The sequence below is a fragment of the Dermacentor albipictus genome, chromosome 5 (assembly GCF_038994185.2).
Source record: "Dermacentor albipictus isolate Rhodes 1998 colony chromosome 5, USDA_Dalb.pri_finalv2, whole genome shotgun sequence".
NCBI lineage: Eukaryota > Metazoa > Arthropoda > Arachnida > Ixodida > Ixodidae > Dermacentor > Dermacentor albipictus.
In genome coordinates, this window is record NC_091825.1 from 114,542,479 (window position 1) to 114,564,063 (window position 21,585).

Below are 21,585 nucleotides of genomic sequence, written 5' to 3' on the forward strand. Positions count from 1 at the left end.
ATATGCTGTCTTTTTCTTGCACTGGTGAGGCATGGCCATTGAGACATTGAGCAATAGACGTTATGGAAACCTGTCTTATCTAGTGCACTGCACATAAACCCTCTCAATTAGATATGCTTAACACAGCGCTGTGCTCCCGTGGCAGACAACATAGTCATAACCATATGTTTACTAACTTTTGCACAAGGTGCTGCATAACACTTTTAGTGCCTCTGTTTGCCTTTACTTTCTAGCACTTCACTCCATGAGATACATGCTCCAAGATCTTAGGCACGGTACTGCTACAGTACTTGAGCACAGACAGTATTGCTTGCCATAGTAATTGCATGCACTGGATTTCACTAAACAAATGCAAACAAATTTTCCGTATCTGAAACAGCAATATTAAGGAAGCTACACTTCAAGGATCCTTTGCTCATTAACAAACTAAGAAAAGAAGCAAGCCTTACCTATATGGGCTACTGACGTGGTTTGGAAACTTTTCCTTGAACTTCATGACGCTTCCTGGCTTGAGCGGCTTCGGCTTCACAGGAGCTGGTAGCGGTTTCACTCGACGGCTGGAAAATGAAATGAAACAGGAGTTGACAGGTTGCAGTCCCTTGTAACAGAAACTGTATTGTTTATATTCACTTGTGTTTCTACTTGCAGTAGCGTAATATGAAATGAACACATCATAATGTATAAAGAACTGCGATAGCTTCACAAATGCAATGCTGTAAGAACAATGTTTACCACAGCGGGACTTTCAAAGGAGAGTTCATTGCCGATTAAATGCAACATAGCGGGGAGATTAAGGGAAAATTTCTTTAATGACAATGTCATTAGCTGCAGCAGACATCATGCTCCATGCAATAATCGCTAACAGAATAATAAAATAGTTAAAATTCATGAATGAACTGTTCAATTCAGTTTGGGAGACATGTTGCAATTTCAATATTGAAGTGATCAAGCATGCATAAATACATCCGTTTACTAAAAATACTCGGACTAGCGCCAGTTCCAAAAGATAAGTACGCTACTTGAAGTGTGCAGCAAAACACCAATGCAGTTAATGCATTGGTGTTTAACCAACTTGATGTTTAACATCAACTCACCACTCTCGTGTTAGACTGAACGTTGAAAAAATTAAGCTTTAGCCGTCAACATGACTGCTAATTATCGTCAATCAAAGCATCCAGCATCCGTCTTCCTTCCTATGCAATGTCCATCAGCTTCATATTTAGTGCAATCATTTATTCATAGTTATGCTACTGCAGGGCCACGTACAACTGCTTTTAATGATCACTTCCTTCAGCATCATGAAACCTTGTGCTGGTTTAATGAAAGAGCAGATGTACAAAGCAATAATATTCTCTTTTGTATGTCAAATACAGTGGTCAAACTGTGAATATCTAGCCACATTTTTTGGGGAAACTACCTAACATGAAATAATATGTAATAATGAAATTATGCAGATCAAACAATAGGTTTCTGTACAGTTCCAGTGTCTACTCAAAAGGTCATTGCTATTGATTTAGCACCGGAATAATTTCCTGCTTTCTGTACCATCATGCTCAGTACATATTGATGTGTAGTACTAAACATAAAAACACAAAAATTATCAACCAGTGATTACTCCGATATTTGGCTCATAATATTCTCTTTACATATTAATATGTAGCAGCAAATAAGCTCTGCAGAAATTCACAAGCTAGAGGAAGTTTCATGAAATGGAAAAATTGTTATCCACTTGACAGTAGCAAGAAGCTACAAAAGAAACCCATTGTGCAGAGGTACTGCATGTGCTATTGTGTGCACTATGACACGGAACACATAAATTTGTATTTACGCTGACTGCAGTTAATTTTCACCATGGCTGAATTTTTGCTCTTATTATATATGAGTAGCGTATACATTATCAAAGCAATGTTGGCAAGGCCACAAAGCTAGTAAATGTCTAATTTCTTTATTAACAGCCTTCATATGGCACTTAAACAGACGACAGCAGCACTTGGTGGTTGGCGGATATGACGCCAATTCTAAACCACGGCCTCAGAAAATTTCAACGTGTCTTGGGCACCACCTAACCTCAGAAGTCACACCGAGGAGCCTTGCTGGTTCTCAGCGTTCTGGGTTCTGTAACCTTTCTGAAGAGTGGCAGGGGTGACATATTTCCCAGTTTTCGTATGAAGAGCATCTGTATATGCTAGTCCTTTGCAACGCACACGCTTTTATTTAAAATGTAAAACTCTGCATGGGGGTTGCATTACACCGACACAATGTGAAACTAGGCTCTCTACATGGTCTAAAATTTCATTGCAGTTGCTCTTTTAAATCTAAAATGGCGTGACATCTGTGTAAACACTTGTTTTCCTTCATTCAACTAAAAGCTTTCTTTCTGAGGGATCCACATATATTCCTTTATAGCGTCATGATCCTTCAGGTAGATGAGAATGCTTGCCTTTTATAAATATTCATCAAGTAACCTTCCTGCTCGACAGTTAGCAAAGAAACGTAAGTTAAACTGTAGGGTTTAACATCCTGAAGCTGTGCAATGGGCTATGAGGGATGTCGAAATCTCTGGGCTAATTATGACCACCTAGGCTTTTTTGTACCCAAAGCAAGGTACACAGTTGTTTTGGTATCCAGTTCCCACCACATAGTGGTCACTCCAGCTGGGGTTGGAAACTATGACGTTTTGTTCAGCAGCATAATGCCCTAGCCACTGAGCCACCGTGGCTACAGAGTTAGCACAGTGTAATAAGTGTGTTTTATGTGGACATTAAGCCATTTTGACCTCTCAAATACAAATTCACACATTTCTTGTCATACTGCCACGCCACTGCACCTGCAGTAGTTCTGTACGGAGTAGTTAGGCTTCACCAGCCAGGGACGAATATGCAGGTTTCAGAATTTTCTCGCCATGTTCAATGCCTAGCACACTATTTCTTTTCTGAGCTGCCTAAATGCCAAGACAGGGCTTAATAATTCTACAGTGTCATATATGTGCTATAGAGTGCCAGCCCAACTGCCCCAAGTGTGGGGTTCTATTTAGAGAGTGCCACTCCTTCCCCATTATAATCAGTGTGTCACAATAAAATGACAACTTTCTTTCAATGTCTGCCACTGCAGCTCATGAAGTCGCATTAGGCAATAAGGGAATGGTGGTCCTGCACGGCGAAAGTTGTCTATGCTCGAACAGAAACAAAGATCAACTTTCTAGGAAGTTATCATCACCGCAACAAACCATCAACCCCCATGCCTTTTGTTACGAATGAACAGGCATTGTACATAAGACAACGGCCCCACAGGGAGATTAAAGCAAATCATTGCGTGAATCAGTGTTCCATGTATACCATGGTCCACTGTTCAAGTATGGTTAAGGCAGTGGTACTGCGGCAGCCACCTTGCCCGTGGCCCAGATTCCACCACCAGGCAAGGCCACTATGTCATACCAAAAAAGAAATCCTCTTTGCCAATTCAACACAGGTGTGGTGACAGGGGATTTGCTTCGATGAATAGAAGTGCCTCCCCACCCTAATCACCACACAATTCGAGAGAGACAAGTGCTATCTCATGCACCATTCTCACTTTGTTGCTGAGCACAGTGACCATACTAATACAATTGAACAATTGCGCGACCGCTTCCTCCTCAGCGTGAAGTGCACTGCAAATCACCTCCGCAGCACTAGTCAATCATTGTCCAAGTATATGGACAATGGTATATGGACAATGGTATATGGTAATGGACAAGTATATGGACAATGGTCCAAGTATGGTAGTCAAAGTAGCACGAGGAAACATGACACAAAAGAAAAGCACTTTCTTCTATCTATAGACCCAGAGTGCCTCCAAGACACTCAGACATGCCCGGAGAAGACCACTGTGTTCATCTCAGTGTTGTTTCCTCTTATCCCCTTCTGTAGGGTCGTCTTCCTGACCGATCAAAAGACTTGCTGCGAGCAAAAGATAAGGCATGCATTTTATTTGTAGCCTTGAGAAGAAAAAGAAAAAGGAAATTCTGCTGGTCAGACTACAACTGCCTTGTGGACAGCTCCCGTCCCAGATGCTTGAGGTCATGGCTCGGTGAGGTGCCACCATCAACAACCAGGGCTAATGCTCAGTTTCCTGTCTCGCCTTGTCTACATCAGACAAGCACGAAGTGCCATGAGATCATGGGCCACGTCAGTGAACGTGCCCTGCCAAACATCGCTGGCTCGCCACCAGTGACTATGTTTTGTTCATGCATTCAGTATTTTGTGGCCCGTGTAAGTGACTAAGTGTAAGTTACATGATAGGCAAGGAGGGAATATGGGGGCGGGAGACGAAAGCGGTGGGAAATATGAAATAGTATGAAAAGGTAAAACAGACAAGACAGGCACGATTATGCGGATATGACATGAGGCTGGCTTTCCACAATCATGTTTTTGCCATCATGATAATCATCAGAATTTTGGCTACTGGTCCTGTGCACTTCGTGGCACATTCCCTTTTCAGAGCTATTCATAATGATGATTACGAGACATTTAGCAATAATTTTTAGCAGTAAGTTCGCGCATGGCTCTCACAGCAGTGTTGGAAGAGTTTGAGTGGCAAAATTGCACTTTAGCATTTAACAGCTACTGAAAGCATCTCAGAATGGAAAAATAAAATCAGCTACAATAAGAATTTGCCGAGTGTGCCTACTGGACATCTATAATAACTGTTGCAACATGTGCGCACACACGTGAAGTTGTGAAGAGTTGCACTTTTTGCAGATAGTGCCATGTATTTACCCACTGCCATGCTTTCACCTGCTGCTACTGTTACAAACAGCCTGCAAAGGTACCGACCTACAAAATTCTCCTAGCCCACCGACCTGCGGACCTGCGACCTGCGGACTAGCACCGACCTGCTCGCATTCTTCGGGGAAGCGACCGACGGAAAGGCGCCACTAGGTATGCTGCTACGACTCGCTTTGAAAGGACGACCAGACGTCAGTCCCCAGCCCATCGGCGCCACCATGGCTGTGACGACAACCTGCTTCGTGAAGACAAGAATGCGCCGCGTCAACCGGGGGACAGCGCCGAGATGGCTAGACGAAGTCGGCGGAGCAAGTATTGTTAGTGTGTATGCCGCCACCTTCACGGTTCGGTGTGGAGCAGGGGAGCTTCTGGAAGATATTTGTTGGTGCCGTCTCACGCAACTTAGAAGTCGTCAGTGAACGGACAGACGCGGTGGCCATTGTCTGCGGCGTCGACTCTGGGATAAAAAGGCGCCTGCTCGGGTCAAGCACCGTGTCTGCGAGAACCCTCTCACCTTGGTGTGGTCAGTGCAACCTGTGCGGAAGCGAGTGCGTAAACCCTAGCTCTCAAAGGCTATGATGACTTTGGACGCTCCGAATTGGACGGCGGTGAACTGCTGTTTTCCCTCACCTAGAGATCTAGGGAGGACAGAGTGTATTTAAGGAGCCGTTGGCGGCTCGTCAGCGTGCATTCCTCTTTGAGTCATGTTAGACTGATGAACCGTAACGTTCTGATGTAGTTACTGTAAATAATTCCCACATTCCTCGTTCTCGATGAAAACAAGTCTCTCCCTTCAACAACATCCTCAGCGTGGATAAGTTGGACGACGGCATGGGCTGGCTACCATCTATTTCATGCCCGACTCCAACCATTACACTACGCACACCTCATCAGCTAGTTGAGCAGCCGTGATTGTAAACACGGTCAGATGCCTGAAACGCTGGAACGCATGTGGGATTGCCTAGTACATATGCTGGAGCGACGAACATTGGACAATTTCCTAGCCAGCAATGGCAGGTAACTACAGTCGGAGGATGCTATTCTTGTCCTACAGTCCGACATTGGAACTGCAATGTGGACAACAAAAGCACTGTCGAAGTTCCCACATGACAAAAAACTAGATGAGCAACTCTAGTAGGGCCACTGTCTAATGTAAATAAGTACTCGCTCGTGTTCTCATCATCGTCATCATTGATACCAATACTTTCACTCCCCTTCCCTTCTTCCCAGTGCAGTGTAGCATACTAGAGCGCACCGGCTCAGGTCGACATCTCTGCCTCTCCCGTAAATATAATCTACCGCTCTGTTTCTCTGGACACTGCCTAATTTGAGCCACATGAATAAGGAAAGTATTAAAAACACATCAATAACATTTTGCATTCTAACAGGAAATTATACGAGCTATAATTGCTCCGAATAAGAGTCTCTTTTAGGTAATAGTTGCTAGACTGTTTATACCTGAAATTGTTATATCTGGCTATTTTAGAAAGCAAAATTGCATAAAAGAAAAAGTCCAACATTATTGAACTCTGTCTAGGAAATGGATAACTATGTCCTAAAGTTACAGCACAAGTCGCAAAGCTGTGAGTGTGGTAGATCTTTAAACATATAGTCACAACTGAAACACAGTTGGCAATAACCGTGTATGACCGTGTATATAATCTCACGCTTATTCTGGGAAATTTATTTTTAAAGCTTACATATCCAGTCATATATATAATATATATATTAAAAATGTACAAGCATTCAAATTTTCAATGGTACTATATATGAAAACTTTATTAGGTAAGCAGAGGAGCTGCCATGGCTGCTGAAAAAGTGACAAAAACAGAGTGTTCGTGGTATTGGAGGCAGACCACCACCTTAAACAGAACAACACCGACACAGTAATTAAAAGGACATACCAGCAACATCTTCAACTTTATTGAGAAAAGAGGCTCCCCTGTGAAGCATTAGGCAGACATCTGTGCTTATGAGCATAGCCTGCACACTGTGTCACATCTCATCTGTCATCAATGACCAAGTTTGAACTGGGTGTTCTTTTTATGAGAGGACTGTACTGCACAGTAAGAGGTTGCCCAGTAACAAGGTTTTTCTAGTTACTTCACAGCAGACAGCTGTGCAAATAAATAACATGTGCCACATGTATGCCAAAAAAAATTAAATTATGGGGTTTTTCGTGCCAAAACCACGATCTGATAATGAGGCACGCCGTAGTGGGGGACTCCGGAAATTTCGACCACCTGGGGTTCTTTAACGTGCACCTAAATCTAAGTACACGGGTGTTTTCGCATTTCGCCCCCATCGAAATGCGGCCGCCGTGGCCGGGATTCGGTCCCTTGACCTCGCGCTCAGCAGCCCAACATCATAGCCAGTAAGCAACCGTGGTGGGTCACATGTTTGTTCAGTTCCTCCCTAAATCAACAATGCGTGCTGCATCTGAAAGTACTGTACTGCTGCTTTGCATGTTCCTGTGCCTTTAAATGGCCATGAAAGCATTCCGGTGCTTACCTTATAGTTGGCTTCTTTGCCTTGTTTGTAGTTGTCCCATTGGTATCAAGCGTCGATGGAGATGACTTGGTCCTCTGGTGGTTTCGGTTGACCGCAACTCTACTCCCACTACCTCCATCCTTTGAACCCTGAGAACCTGAAGGGCTCACGGTACCATTCTTCTTGCCTGGCGTAGGGACCTTATACTGCACGACCAAAATAAAAGACAGGTGGCTGGTTAGAGTGGTGTGCAAATACTTAAGTTACCAGAATAAGGTTTTTTTAGATGAATGCACACATTCAAGAAGACTGTACTTACACCGGGGGAGGGGGAGGGAGGGCAGAGAGAGAAGGCTAGAGACAGTTAGAAATACAGATACTATACGTAAAGGGAGCAAGATCTATAGAGATAAAACAGACAGAGAGATGAAGGCAAACAAAGATGTCATATATTGATATATATATCTTTAGGGTGGCTTAGGGGGAGTGATCAACCGCACTCGTGACGAAGTACAGAGTTGGCACAGCTGAACACTTGTCAACTGACCTTGATCGAGCCGAGATCATGGGATTCAGAGAACTAAGTGCCTTGCACCATTGCCCCTATCTCTCCCTAGGGAGGACTTGTGCCTTGTTAGTAAAGGACCTTTGATCAACTAATCTGCCCACACGATGCCACATAACAAATTCTTTGTTCTTAACAGATATTGTTTAAAAAGAAGTTGAAGAGCCTAGTATACTGCTTAAAAAAGAAAGAAAACGGTAAAAATTGTGCAGTTCGTTACTGAAGGCATTCATAAAAAGTGATGTTATACAGAAATTATATAGGCTTGTTATCTCCAACCTGAAAGGCCAGATTATACGGAATAACTTGAACTAAGGCTGACTGCCAGTTATTGGATCTTGAGCCCTACCATTCGTGGCAAACTAGCAAGTAGGCATGCCCAAATCCAAGCGTAAACGGAGCCATACCATCGTCTTCATTATCACTTTAATTTAGCTCTACTGTGGGATGAAGAAATTTCCTAGACATCCATAACCCTTATTGTGCGTTAGCTGAAGCTATTGTGTACTCTTAAGTTTCCCTACTTAACTCCACCACTTGATCCTCTAGCAACCTCTACTTCATTTTTCTTTCCTTGGCACTAGTTCCATGACTCTAATGTAGTGAAATTGCCACAGTAACAAACTGCTAATTGCTTCTGGGATTGTGCCTTACAGAATAAGTCCACACAGATTCATAATTCGGAAAGGTTTCCGTATCATACCTATTTGCATGGAAATCATGCCAAACTGATACGAAGCCTGTACTAACATATGCACAGTACAAAAGCCTTATTAAGACACAAGGAACCATTTCAGTAGGGTGATATTAAGTTACCATGTGACATGGATAGAAAAGGGAAGAAAGGGGGTTAACCGAAGGGCCCGATTTTTATTAGTCATATCATAAGAAGCCAACAAACACTGACACCAAGCACAACATAGGGGAAATTACTTGTGCTTAATAAATTAAATGAAGAAACCATAAGTTAATGGAAATGAAAGTGGGTGAAAAAACAACTTGCCGCAGATGGGGAACAATCCCACAACCTTCACATTACACGTGCGATGCTCTACAATTGAGCTACCGTGGCGCCGTTTCCCCATCCACTTTCTTGGGTATTTATGTTTCCTAGTAGAACCCTGGGAGTGTTAGCCAGCACCACCACTCACAAACCTTGGCGGCCGATGTGGAACATCCTTTCTGCCACAGGCGTCACGAGAATGTGATTTTTTGGGGGCAAAGGCAACTGGTCAATAAACCCACGCATGCTACCTGAAGGCATCAATGTCACCGGATTCGAGACCCTCATTATGTAATAAACTAGAAGAAAGAGGTTTAATCGAGGGACCCGACTTTTATTGGTAATATCATAAGAAGCCAACAAACACTGACACCAAGGACAACATACGGGAAATTACTTGTGCTTAATAAATGAAACAATGAAGCAATAACTTAATGGAAATGAAAGTGGGTGAATAAACAACTTGCCGCAGGTGGGGAATGATCCCACAGTTAGCATGTGTGGGTTTATAGACCGGTTGCCTTCACCTAAAAAGATCACATTCTCCCATGCTTGGCTCCCATGCTCCCATTCGCCCATGCTGGTCATTCGAGATCACTTTTATAGAGCCATCGAATGAGGTGATGCCAGTGGATAAATATTTAACTTGGCAGAAGTGTCAAATGGATTTCTTCAACTTGAACCACAGATAACTAAAACCAATTTTACACACTTGCAAGTTTTAAATGCAGAAAACTCAGCTGAATGAGGCCACCAGACTAAAATTATTGCGTCAACCCCGGAAATGTCACAGTTGAACAGCTTCCATTTAAGTGCAACAATTTGAATAGTTCTTTTTGCAATAACCTCTGAAAGATGCAGAAAATCAACTAGGAGCAAAAGCTGTGATGGTATGAAAATAAAAGTGGAACCCTTTTGACACAGTCAAATTTAACAATGACACAGTATACAAGATCACCACTGACCTTAGTCCTTGCCTTGAGCCTTTCCACGGCCTCAGCACTGGCTGGACTCTTAGGTATCCGATTCTTTTTCTCTTGGCACCACGCAATGTGTCGATCAGCTGCACGATCGCTGAAGTTGCGATTGCAGCTGGGGCACTCGACATAACCTGGAGGCGCAAAGAACAGGTGAGGTACGACTACAACAACATCCTGAGCCATCACTCGGATGCCGCCCACTGCCTTTTTGTCAGAAAGTATCATTTTTCCCCCAAACACGCCGACAAATCACTCATCCAGCAAAAGATTTGCATATCAATGGTATGCCACAACTTATCCATACACACCAAAGGCAGCACGCAGCGGCCTTAGGTTGTGTTTCTGTTTGTTTCTCTATGTTACGTGTGGGCGCACACACCTGCTAGTGATATATGGCAAACATGTGCTGGCACAGCAGTTTACAAAGCATGTTGAGCACAGATGAGTCATGTCAATTCTTCACAATAAGCTTATGAACTTCCTTCTGGTCTTACAGTAAGGCATATCCCAGTCCCATTTTTCTGACCACTTACATAATCTGGGGGCAGGATGTCAACTTGGGCTGTAATGGCTAGCATGATCAAACATTATTATACAAATTTTGTTGTGGCCATAAATAGGGTAACCAGATTTACTTACTATGAGCAGATTTTTGTCTTACTGCATTCACAGAGTCACATGTTTCTTTTTTTTGGGGGGGGGGGGGGGTGTTGTTTTGAGCTGTCTTAGCAAAAATAATGACAATTCAGTGTGTGTGTATTCTTACAGTAATTAATCCCTCGTACAACCAAGTGCATCAGCACTCAGAACTGGAGCCTAAGTAGAACACATATATGATCTGGTTTGCAATCATTTGGAATGAAAACAGACAGCTTGGAAGATGGGAGGAATTCTTTATGCTTCATGCTAGCATAAAAGGTGGCAGACGGCATGCAACTTTTCTACACATCATCCACTAAGCTTAATTCCGGTGTTAAGTGGTCCCCTACAATTGCGGCTGGATCTGGTCAAGCATCTGCAGTGAACTTGAAAAATTAACTTTTGCATTCTGAATTTAAACTCTCCATGAAAACGTCAACTTCAACCTAGATACATGTATATACACAGCAAACACTGCAGCAGTCAGCCTGAAAAACAAAAACAAAACAAATATTGGCACAGTTCTTGGGATCTCCACATTAGAGTCCATGTTTGATAGTGGCATATCAGTCATTCTGAGCAGGAAACTCATCATGGACTGACATCTGCATGCCTTGAAACAGGAAAGTAGGGCAAACTTTGCAAATTGCGCGAGATGACTGGATGGAAATAGCGGCAGGAGGGCAGTGAACTTGCCTGCAGGCACTGCTGGCCGGCTGCCATTTGAAGCTGCGTCGGTTGACGGCCCGACGTCCTCACCCCGCGCGGCGCGAATTGTCCGGATGAGCTCCTCGTGCTTCTCTTTCCAGTTCGCCTTGGGCTTCGGCTTTGGCTGCAGGGGCAAATCATTTCGCCATACTCAACCTTCAGGCTGATATGACAGAGGTGCTAAGCAGCAAAGCTTATGAAAGAGAAAGATTACTTTTTAAACATTCTTGTTGCTCAGAGATTTGCAAAAAATATCGCAGAGGTAAAAGAGGCACTGAATAGTTGCTGGATTGATTGACAAAATTATGTGTCCCAAAGAAGAGCTTGGATTATGAGAGACATCTTAATGGACGACTCTGCATTATGGTAATCTTGACCCCCTGGGTCTGTTGAACTTGTTAATAGGTCTAAATGCATGAGCATTTCACCCGCATTAAAATGCAGCCTCATCGTTTTAACAGCAAAATTCCATAGGCACTGAGGGAGGTACTAAACATGCAACTGGACTGATGGGTGGATGAGTTGGAGTGGATGGCATAGCTGATTAGCTAGGTCAAGTATGCTAGTATCAATTGGGACCCACACATTAAGAAAAAGAATGGCGCTTTGGAAATGATTCAGTGGAGATGCATCTGCTTTGTCTTTTCTGAACACCACATGACGCACTCCCCAAACTTCTCTGATGCAGCAAAATACAATTTTGGAACTTCAACTGCGCCATAATATGAGAAGATTAAAGTTTCTTTTTCACCTGAAAAACAACCGCCTCGCCTTAGACCCTGATCCATACATCAAACTTCTGATGCTACAATTAACCTGAAATTGTCGTGCTGAATCGATAACACTATTAAGATCATGAACTAACATGTTTAAGTTCTCCTTCTTCTCTCGCACTATTACAGAGTGGAACATACTGCCACTATGTATACTTCATAACAGCAATTCACTTGACATAATAACATCATAACATGCAATGTCGTTTCTTGGTTTATATTTTTTATGCTTTTAAGTACTGCCTTTATTTTTGAAGCATTTATTGCCACAGCTAACCAGGTACTAATTCTTGTGTCCTACTGTTTTGTTGTACTACTGTCTTGTAGTTATACTATTCCCTTTTTGCAAGGACTGCAAAAATTTGAAGCAGTTGTTGTCATCATTAATTGTTGTCACAATGTATTTTTAACAATGTGGATGGTTTGTGATGCACTACTACGTTGCTGTTTTACATGATTGCTTGTCGTATGAACTCTCTGATGACCCTCCTGAAAACGCCCATACATTGGGCCTGTGCTATTGTAAAAATAAATAAACAAAATAAACAAATGCAAGCATGACAAGGTTTGGTTAGAGCAGAGTCGTTGGTCATACTCCTGGATGTCTCTTTGCATTCATTATGAGAAAAGAGATGGCCAGTCACTGAGAATTTCAGAATCAAAGACAGTTTGTCTTATCGTCAAATTGAATTACTCCAGAATGGAGAGCAGACTTCATCTATACATAGCTGCAGTGAAAGAACTTTGTACTGCTACAACAATCAGACTACTGCCAGACTTTCTTGTCAGCTGTGAGTTATGTTAGATGTGGCTAACCTCCCTGTCTTTCCTTCCCTTTTGTCTCTCTCTCTCTCGTGCACCTGAGAATGGCACTGACAAGTTGCTGTGAGCAGGTTCTGTAGAAAAGTCTAATTTACTTCGTCAAGTTGCATTTTCATTCATGTATAAGTGCAACATAATTTGCTCTACATTATTGTCCGTTGACTAATCTTGACAAATTGCTACCAGGATAACTTAGGTCAGCAAAAGTTAGATCTGCATTTCGAAATCAGTGGTGTCATTCCTTTCTGATGTTTTATGCCCTCCTTTTCTTTTTCATTCACGAAATATTCATTCTTGGCAAAATAACAAATTTATTCTTCTAGAATACCAATCTGTCAATTGACTTTGGCTTAGTTTTCAACTTTAGTGTACCTTTCAGCTTCCAAGCACAAAGTAAATGTGTATCATTGCCACCAAAGCATGGTGCAAGAAAACTAATCCTTAACTGAACAGCCCATCCATGTCATCAAAACAAACGTCCCTTAGCTAACATATAGAAATAAACATACGCATTTACTTCTGTCATCACTCTGAGTTCGGCACAATCTAGACAGAAAGCAACATGCCAATGCGTGGTACTTCTTGTAAAAGGACGCGTGGATGACAAGCAAGAAAATGCCAGGTGTTTTGCCACCACACGAAAAACACCAGAAAGATTGAGAAACAGCTCGCTTGAAAAGAAACAAATGGTTCTTGGCAAACGTTTCTGGCCATAGAGTGAAGCGAAGGAGCAGGAAAAGAACATTAGAGCAACAAATGTGTGCTGCTGAGTGAAGTGAAGAAGTAGGAAAAGAACGTTAGAGCAACAAATGTGCACAAAGCTAGACGTTTGGCAATGATGTGTGAAAGGGGGAGTCGTAAAACATTCACATGCTGGAGCATTGCTTTGTTGCCAAAAAAAAAAGGAGGCTGCGAAAAATTTGAACGATGCAACAATTTGTCCTTCAGAAAATTATGTTCTGTGTTTACTATTGTGCCTTCTGGTTATCTTTTGCAAAAAAATTTTGAGGACACTTAAGCTTCGCCTTTAGGAACAAAATGCGATAGCATTCAAAGATCCTTGACTACTCGCGCTTCCTGGCAACTGCAGCTTATGTAACTGTAATGTTTACCGGGAAATGCTGGCGGTGAACATTATGCACATAGGCGAGCTTTCTGGTTCATGGGCCGATCTCGGAGGGAGTGCGCAGCCACTCAAAAAAGTTTACACAATTTTCAGGTTTCTGTTATTGTTTCACATTTTTGATATTTAAGTTTAAGAACACCGACAGTGCATGCCTTTTAGGTTAAGTCTGAGAAGACTTAACCTAAAACGCATGTGCTGTCGGTGTTTTGTTTCATAACATTTGTTTGTGGGCTGTCATTCTCAAAATTCTAAAGAATAACTTTGTCAAGAATGTAAGACAACGTATGAGCAACTTCAGTGATAAAATGGTGCGGCAATATAATCCCCATATACTGCATGTCGTATATCCAGGCGTGGCATATACATACACCTACATATATGTGGACATTTTTGCTAATGGACAAGGAAAACTCCACTGACGGCAACACCGGCACCGGATTTCCTGCGACACGGGGCTTTTAACCCAATCATGTTAAAACATTGAGTCACAGGTGTGAAGAATGGCTTTGGCAACGCTAATTTGTTAAGATCACTGAGCAACAACTATGTTATCTGCATGTACGGTAATACAAGTTCTACCTCTCAGCTGACACACCTTACTTTGTGTGAATTACCGTATTTGCACAATTCTAGCATGCACGTTTTTAAAATAAAAAGTGCATTCTAATTTGCATGCGCATTACATTCGTAACTAATTCTACTCAAAATCAATAATGAAACTTATTCGTATTATATATATATATATATATATATATATATATATATATATATATATATATATATATATATATGTATAAAAAAGCTCAATGCAAGGTAGCTACAGCCAGACTGCCATCGAACAGACATTTATTTATGCCTTGGTTTATGGTTGGCATTTTTCAGCTTGCTGTACGCGTGGCATTTCTAACCCATTAGATGCAACTGAAGATGACTTTCTGTGGTTGGGAGACAATGAAAAGGAGCTGTCGTGAGACTCCGTAAGTAACTGGCCGCTAAGATTCGCGTGTCTGCCTGCCTTTGTATGATCCATAAAGTTCTTTCAGAATGGCATGTGTCAGCTCAGGTTTCATTATTGATGTGTGCAGTAGAATCGGCACCAAGTTAACTTTTTGGATATTTGGGAGGTAATATGCGCGGTAAAATTGTGAAGATACGGTAACCCCGCTATATAGCAGTAATCAAGAGTCTTAATTGCTTCACCTTTCCCATAACTAATTACCATACTGATAAGTTGCCTATAAATAAGTGATTGGATTCGGAAAAAAAATGAATGGGTGTTGTGTGTGATGTTCGTAACAACAGTGTCACTCATAATAAAACAATGCTGCAATAGTAAGCCAAGTCAGTCACCTTTGGTGTAGGAGAGGGACGCTTGGGTGCATTCTTGATTTCTGTTCCTTCAATCCTTTGCTTTGAAGAATCAAAAACTTTGCGGGGCTTGGATTTCGCTTTCAGGCATACTTGCTCATGCCGTGCCTGAAATACAGAACAGAGAGTGCTGTGCGACTGTTTCATGGATTAGCAGACAACTGCTAATCCATGATTATCCAATGTATATACCAATGAATCCGCAGTATCCAATGTATATGCCAAATGAACAAACACTCCACAAATGATTACAAATTTTGTCACTGGTTTCAACAAGAACTTACCAAAGCATCAGGACGAAACGTTCTCCCACATATTGAACATGGAGTTAGCGCTGTCTGTGTTGAGGCTGTAGAGACGCAAGCACAATTTGTTTTGTGAATCGAATGAGACCTTAAATGCGCCACAATAAAGTAATGTGATTACCACGACGGATACATCTGTGCATACAGTGCTAGAACTACCTTCAAGTTTCATCTACGCACAAGCTGAAACTTTCAAAGCTTTTGTCCTGCGCACGCTTTCACATCTACGTCAGTCAACATATCTGGCGTACAATGTAACGCAAATATATGCCATTCAAATTCACGAATGCTCTGCTTTATACCTGTACACCTCCCCTGCGATGCTTACATTACAATGCCAGTATTATATACACAAGTATATAAATATGCACATTCTCACGAAGGCTTCACCAGGAAGACTAAAATACTCGCAACGTTGAGGTAATGAATCGCGAGCAACTCACCCACATCCTCCATACTGCCGCTCGGCGTGTCGCTCACATTCTGCACAGTGAAGCAGCTGCAATGGGCAATGGACAAGCATTACTATCAGGATTGCGTGTCGAAAGAGAGAAAGGTTTATTAGTCAACTGGCAGGCTTCAGGCACAACACGATGACGCAGCAAAATGGTGCCACGCGGATCGATTTTTGACGTATCGAGATGCAAATCGCGCATTCCATCGGCAGAGCAGAATATACAGGCGAAGGAGGCGCGATCGCGAAACGTAGAGTTATATGCGAAGTCCTGCCGCGGTCGAAAGCAGTGTTCGCAGCAACGCACGTTAGTCGGAGACAGCCGGCAAAGACAGGACAGCAGTCAACGAGCACGCACGTTTGAGACAACGCAGTCTCTTTCATGCCAAGGCGAGGCCAAAGCGAGAGGAGACCACATTAACGACCGCCAGAGAAAGCGCTCAAGTTCTAGACGCCTGCCCATATAAGGGAAAGGATGGGCTATCCCACACAGTACCTCGGTTAGTCCACACCCAGCGAGCAAGTTGCCAAGCAGGCACACCAAACGCTGGCGACGGTACCACACCGGTTCTCAAGAGCCCGAGGGGTGCAAGCAAAATCCGTAGCGCACGCCGCAAACAATTCCTTTCGAGCAAATGCGTCCGCATCACCATGGCAACCGGAAGGCAGGCAACGGAAAACACCGCCGCGACGACGGCGTGTATAGAGGGGGCGGGAGGGAGGACCTTTTACCTTGCCAGTCGCGCGAAATACACGTTGCACATCGCTGCCACGCCAGCGCGAAAGCGACAAGAACTGGACCTATAGTGGACACTTACGCCCCGGTCCACCTGGCAGGAATTAGCGGCTCCCGAAATTTAGGTTAGGAAAACTAGTCCCGAGGAACGGTGCCGACGCACTCTCCGAGCGGCTGCCGCGTACGGAGACCGAACGTGTTTTGTTTTTGTTGTCAGCGTTTGCTTTCGACCGCCGTAGCTTTCTAAGGAATTCTCGGTATGGCAGTGAAGACCGCGCTAGAATTGCGGCAATCAAAAAATCAAACTAACAGCCACGAGTTTCCTCCAAAATGCACGATCAAAATTTGCCCTGTTCACCGATTTTGATTTCTTGCGCTACTTGCGCTCATCAGTGACAGTGATTTTGCATCTGCCAGATACTCTAAGAGATGGCGGTACAATCGTAATAATCCTTTATTTTCTCTCCTAGATGGCAGCACCCGCCTTGTGTGGCTCTTCCTTTTGGACCGTCCGTGACCTCTCACCGTAAACAGAGAGCCTTTCCGTGCGTGAGAGGTTTTGTAACACGGGGTGAATGTGTGTGTATGTGTGTGACGTGATTTGACAGTGAGCCCAGCGCTCTGGATCCGAACTCTGCTACTACGCTTTCCCCGTGCTATCGGCGCAGCTGATGGACTCTGGGGTCGCGAGGAAAGCATCGAGGATTATCGTCTGTCGGCAAAGCTCACTACGTTCAGAAGCGAAAGGCTCCCTAAATCTGCAGGTATGTGATGGAATTTTCATTCTATCCCTCGATGAATCGCCAGCAACTAGGGGACTTCTCAAAGGCGCATAAGGAAGCGACTATCAATGATTAAGAGCCGAGTGACGCTATGTTTTGACGGCGTTCGCCTACGAACAAAAGCACAGCTGGGCTGTTGCCGAGGGCCTGCTAGCCGCTCACTATGGCTGTGATTCTAGGTCATTTACATCGTGCGCCCAGACCTGCATTTTAGGAAGCTTTGGTTTAACTTCACTTTAGAGTTTTTGCATTGGTGCCCTTGTTGGTCAGTTTTGTGTTCTGTACTTCGCAAAAGCTGTCTTTTTTACGCGAACCTGCTTTTGATGTAGGGAGAACGCGCGCGCGTTTCGTTCTTGCGACCTTTGTGTTGATCGTCGTCTCAGTCCTACGGTTGGTAAGCCCGGATCGACGATTTTGTTCAGTAGTCTGTTGCTTTCAGCGAAGGCACACGTGCGTATAAACGCAGGCGCGTTAGTGACGTGACAGATGTCACAGCGAAGCGCAAAAGCGCGGCGTCTGGAGACTCCGCACCAGGTGTTCCGACCACCAACCACATCTGACATGTCATCGTCTCGGAACAGCTGAGCAGCAGCCGCTATCGATTACTGCTGTCGGTTTCGCTTTTATGAAGTGGCCGACGGGCTGGCTGTCAATGAAAATGCTTAGAACCACGAGCCTTTTCGCGCCTGAATTTCTGTTTTTGATTACCCGGATGTCAGTACGCGGCTACGTTGTTACAAAATTCAGTCATAGTTACATACGTTTGGCCACGGACAAATTAAAGAAGGGGAGTAGGGGACATATAGTCTTGATTGTTGCGGCAACGTGTAAAAACCTAAATGTGTGTGCATGTGTTTGTGTGTGCGTAGTGGTGAGAGAGGGTAGTGTTGGAGGAAGGCGGGTGTTCGTGGGTGCGGAGGCGAGTGGGAGGGGGGGCAGCAGCATTCAGAGCGTGCGCAAGGTTGCAGGGTACCCACATCTTAATCGTGCATTAATCGTTCATGTCAAACCATAAGCTGAATCACCTTTGCGGTTTAGCTGTATATGCAGGTGTACCCTTTATTACCAGGATACCTTTATTACGAACACGCTCTTATTATATCACCCGAAAAAAAATCCTTTATATAATGGAAGGAGAGAAAAGGGGGATAGGGTTAGGGATAATTACTCATGCGCGCCTAACCCGTTCAGTTAGTGGCCTGCCACGCTGTTGGCGCAAGCGGACGTGTTACAAGTTTGTTATGCTCGTGCGCGCGCGCGCCCGAAGTGGTTTGTTCTCTAGAAAGCATGCGAAGGCGTCCTCATTTCGTGTGGAATTGATGTATATGGTTGATATGGTATCCCCGATCCCGTTGCTATTGCGTATACTTGTCAGCTCACGCCGACAAACGGACGCTACCATTCAAATTCACACGGCGCACAATTTATTTTGCCGCTTCGCGATTCAAGCAGTAAAGAGTCGATGACAGTCCACGAACTCAGCGGCAAACATCACGAAAGAGAACTTGTATTGGTGCGTCAGCCAATTAACGTTAAAAAAGTTGTGGTTTTACGTGCCAAAACCATTTGCTAATTATGAGGCATGCCGTAGTGCAGGACTCGGCCGGAAATTTCGGCCACCTGGGGTTCTTTAACGTGCACCTAAATCTAAGTACACGGGTGTTTTCGCACTTCGCCCCCATACCAATTACGTTCGCTCACTGCCGTGGGGTCATGGTGGAGGCGAACCTCTTTCTGGGGAACTATTTCGGAGCGCGGAGGCGCTGAAGCAGTGCGTTTTTTTGGGGCGGAGGTTGTCGCTAATTCTTACGCCCTCAAGGAGTGTGGGTGATCACCGAAGAGAGAACACAGCGCCTTGGCGGCTTGGCCTGAAGCACTGAGTCGTTACCATCTGTCCTAGAGATCTCCAGTTGTTCTATCCCCTGCCTGCGGTATGGATCAGAGTCTCATAGAGGAAACGGGTGTAGACGGTATCGCAGTTGAGAGGTGGACCGGGGCGGTATAGCGATTCCTTTCGTTCGATTCTATTCCTGTATCATCCACCGCTCACGACCGGCTGATGCGCGTGAAAACATAGGCAGAGCGCCTTGGGTTCACTGACCAAGCTCGAAACGCAAAGGAATTGTAATAGAACCGCTACATTTATGCATCATCGCGACCTAAGTTATGTAATTAATGTGTAATAAGCGCTGGTCTGCTAGGAGAACGTGGTGGTGGACGGCAGAGAATTACACGGTGCGTTGAAATTGGGAAATATGCAACGGTATCAGTTAAGGATCACTCGCACTAGGCCGACCCTACACCGATTTTGGTCTGCCGACTGTCGGAGACGGCATTTTTTACCTTCGTGTCGGCGCCTCTGTATTACGTACAAAGGCCGAGCCCTTCGCCGACCGTCGGCAGATTGTCGGCATCGGTACACAGTGTGACAGAGGCGCCGACACGAAGGAAAAAAATTGGAGGACCCTTAAGCTTCGCCTTCAAGAATGGAACGCGATAGCGTTCCCGTCGACCCGCCAAGGGGTGTAAGATAATGGGCTACGGCGCAGCGACTACGCGCCCCGCATCGGACGCGGTGAGCGTCGAGCAACGCAGCGTTCGGCGCGGCAACGAAACGTGCGCCTCAGCAAGCGACGCACGCCTGAGCCTTAGAAACAGCTCGTTTCTAAGGCAACACCGCATTCACTAGAGGCGCTTTTGTACCGCTTTGAAGCATCGAGCTCAGTGTCAATAAAGAAAAAAAAACTCGTGGCTCAGTGGTAGCGTCTCCGTCTCGCACTCCGGAGACCCTGGTTCGATTCCCACCCAGCCCATCTTGCAAGTTGTTTTTTATTCATGAAGTGCCTGCTGGGATTTATCGCTCACGGCCAACGCCACCGACGCCGCCGACACCGGCTTTTCTGCGACACGAGCTCCTTAACGCTGTCGCGGACAGTCGGCAGACCGAAATCGGTGTAGAGTCGGCCTAGTGCGAGTGATCCCTAACTGATGCACTTGCGTGATACCGAACTGGGAGTGCGAACGGATGTTGAACCGTGGGTGCGGGATGCCAGGCCGACGTGGAATGAATGACGCACAGTCTGTTGAGTAACCTCCGCTTTGTATTCATTATCTTCGTTAGTCTTCGCTTGTGTTGTCTACCAGACGCGTTGTGTTATCAGATGTGACGGGCTGCATACCCTACCGCACTTGATAAGTGGCGCCCGTGCGGAGAAATTTCCGGAAGATTTCGCTAGGCTGTGTCCCCCTGCAGCAAGCAACAATCCTCATCCTCCTTTGACCCGCCGTGGTTGCTCAGTGGCTATGGTGTTGGGCTGCTGAGCACGAGGTCGCGGGATCGAATCCCGGCCACGGCGGCCGCATTTCGATGGGGGCGAAATGCGAAAACACCCGTGTGCTTAGATTTAGGTGCGCGTTAAAGAACCCCAGGTGGTCGAAATTTCCGGAGTCCTCCACTACGGCGTGCCTCATAATCAGAAAGTGGTTTTGGCACGTAAAACCCCAAATATTATTATTATTATTGTTAACATCACGGCGACGCCGAGGACTGCGGCGGAAACGCGTCTGGAGTGTCCGTGTAATTGCTATCGCAATGAAACTCGATGATCTGTGGTTATGCGTACAATAACTAAACGTTTACAGCTGAAAGTCGTCATGGCGAGATTTCGTTATAACGGAGAATACGAATCCTTCATTTCGAATCCCGGCCACGGCGGCCGCATTTCGATGGGGGTGAAAGGCGAAAACACCCGTGTACTTAGGTTTATGTGCACGTTAAAGAACCTCAGGTGGTCGAAATTTCCAGAGTCGTCCACTACGGCGTGCCTTATAATCAGAAAGTGGTTTTGGCACGTAAAACCCCATAATTATATATATATATATATATATATATATATATATATATATATATATATAATTATGTATAATCAATTATATGATTAAGCTTTCCTTGCCTGCCCCTATGAAAAAAAAAATTAGAAGGAAATTTGTACTTCATTTTCTCTATTGGCAATCGACTTGTTAACGCCAAGTTAACGAAAGTATACTTTTGAAAGAACACTTTTTATTAGC

At 44.4% G+C, this 21,585-nt stretch overlaps 2 protein-coding genes across 9 annotated transcripts in view; one reads left to right on the top strand and one right to left on the bottom strand.

Moving 5' to 3' along the window:
* Oatp30B (Organic anion transporting polypeptide 30B) overlaps nt 1-21,585 on the top strand; it is a 341,602-nt gene that overhangs the window by 19,361 nt on the left and 300,656 nt on the right. For all 3 annotated transcript variants that reach the window (XM_065454801.2, XM_065454804.2, XM_065454802.2), the window contains exon 2: nt 17,203-17,496. The gene's annotated coding sequence lies outside the window, so the exon portion shown is untranslated. The remainder of the gene's footprint in view (nt 1-17,202; nt 17,497-21,585) is intronic.
* LOC135920514 (zinc finger C2HC domain-containing protein 1A-like) overlaps nt 1-21,585 on the bottom strand; it is a 42,950-nt gene that overhangs the window by 13,086 nt on the left and 8,279 nt on the right. Inside the window, exons 1-8 of one of the 6 annotated variants that reach the window (XM_065454812.2) lie at nt 17,043-17,133; nt 15,986-16,041; nt 15,522-15,586; nt 15,220-15,345; nt 11,137-11,272; nt 9,787-9,932; nt 7,275-7,459; nt 450-557 (exon numbers count right to left, since the gene is read on the bottom strand). In XM_065454812.2, the coding sequence (XP_065310884.2) occupies nt 450-557; nt 7,275-7,459; nt 9,787-9,932; nt 11,137-11,272; nt 15,220-15,345; nt 15,522-15,586; nt 15,986-15,998 (779 nt within the window). In that variant the 5' untranslated portion in view covers nt 15,999-16,041; nt 17,043-17,133. Of the gene's footprint in view, nt 1-449; nt 558-7,274; nt 7,460-9,786; nt 9,933-11,136; nt 11,273-15,219; nt 15,346-15,521; nt 15,587-15,985; nt 16,042-16,354; nt 16,400-16,492; nt 16,651-16,728; nt 17,002-17,042; nt 17,134-21,585 lie in introns of those variants that run through there. The other 5 variants (XM_065454807.2, XM_065454809.2, XM_065454810.2 and 2 more) reach the window with 5 other exon arrangements.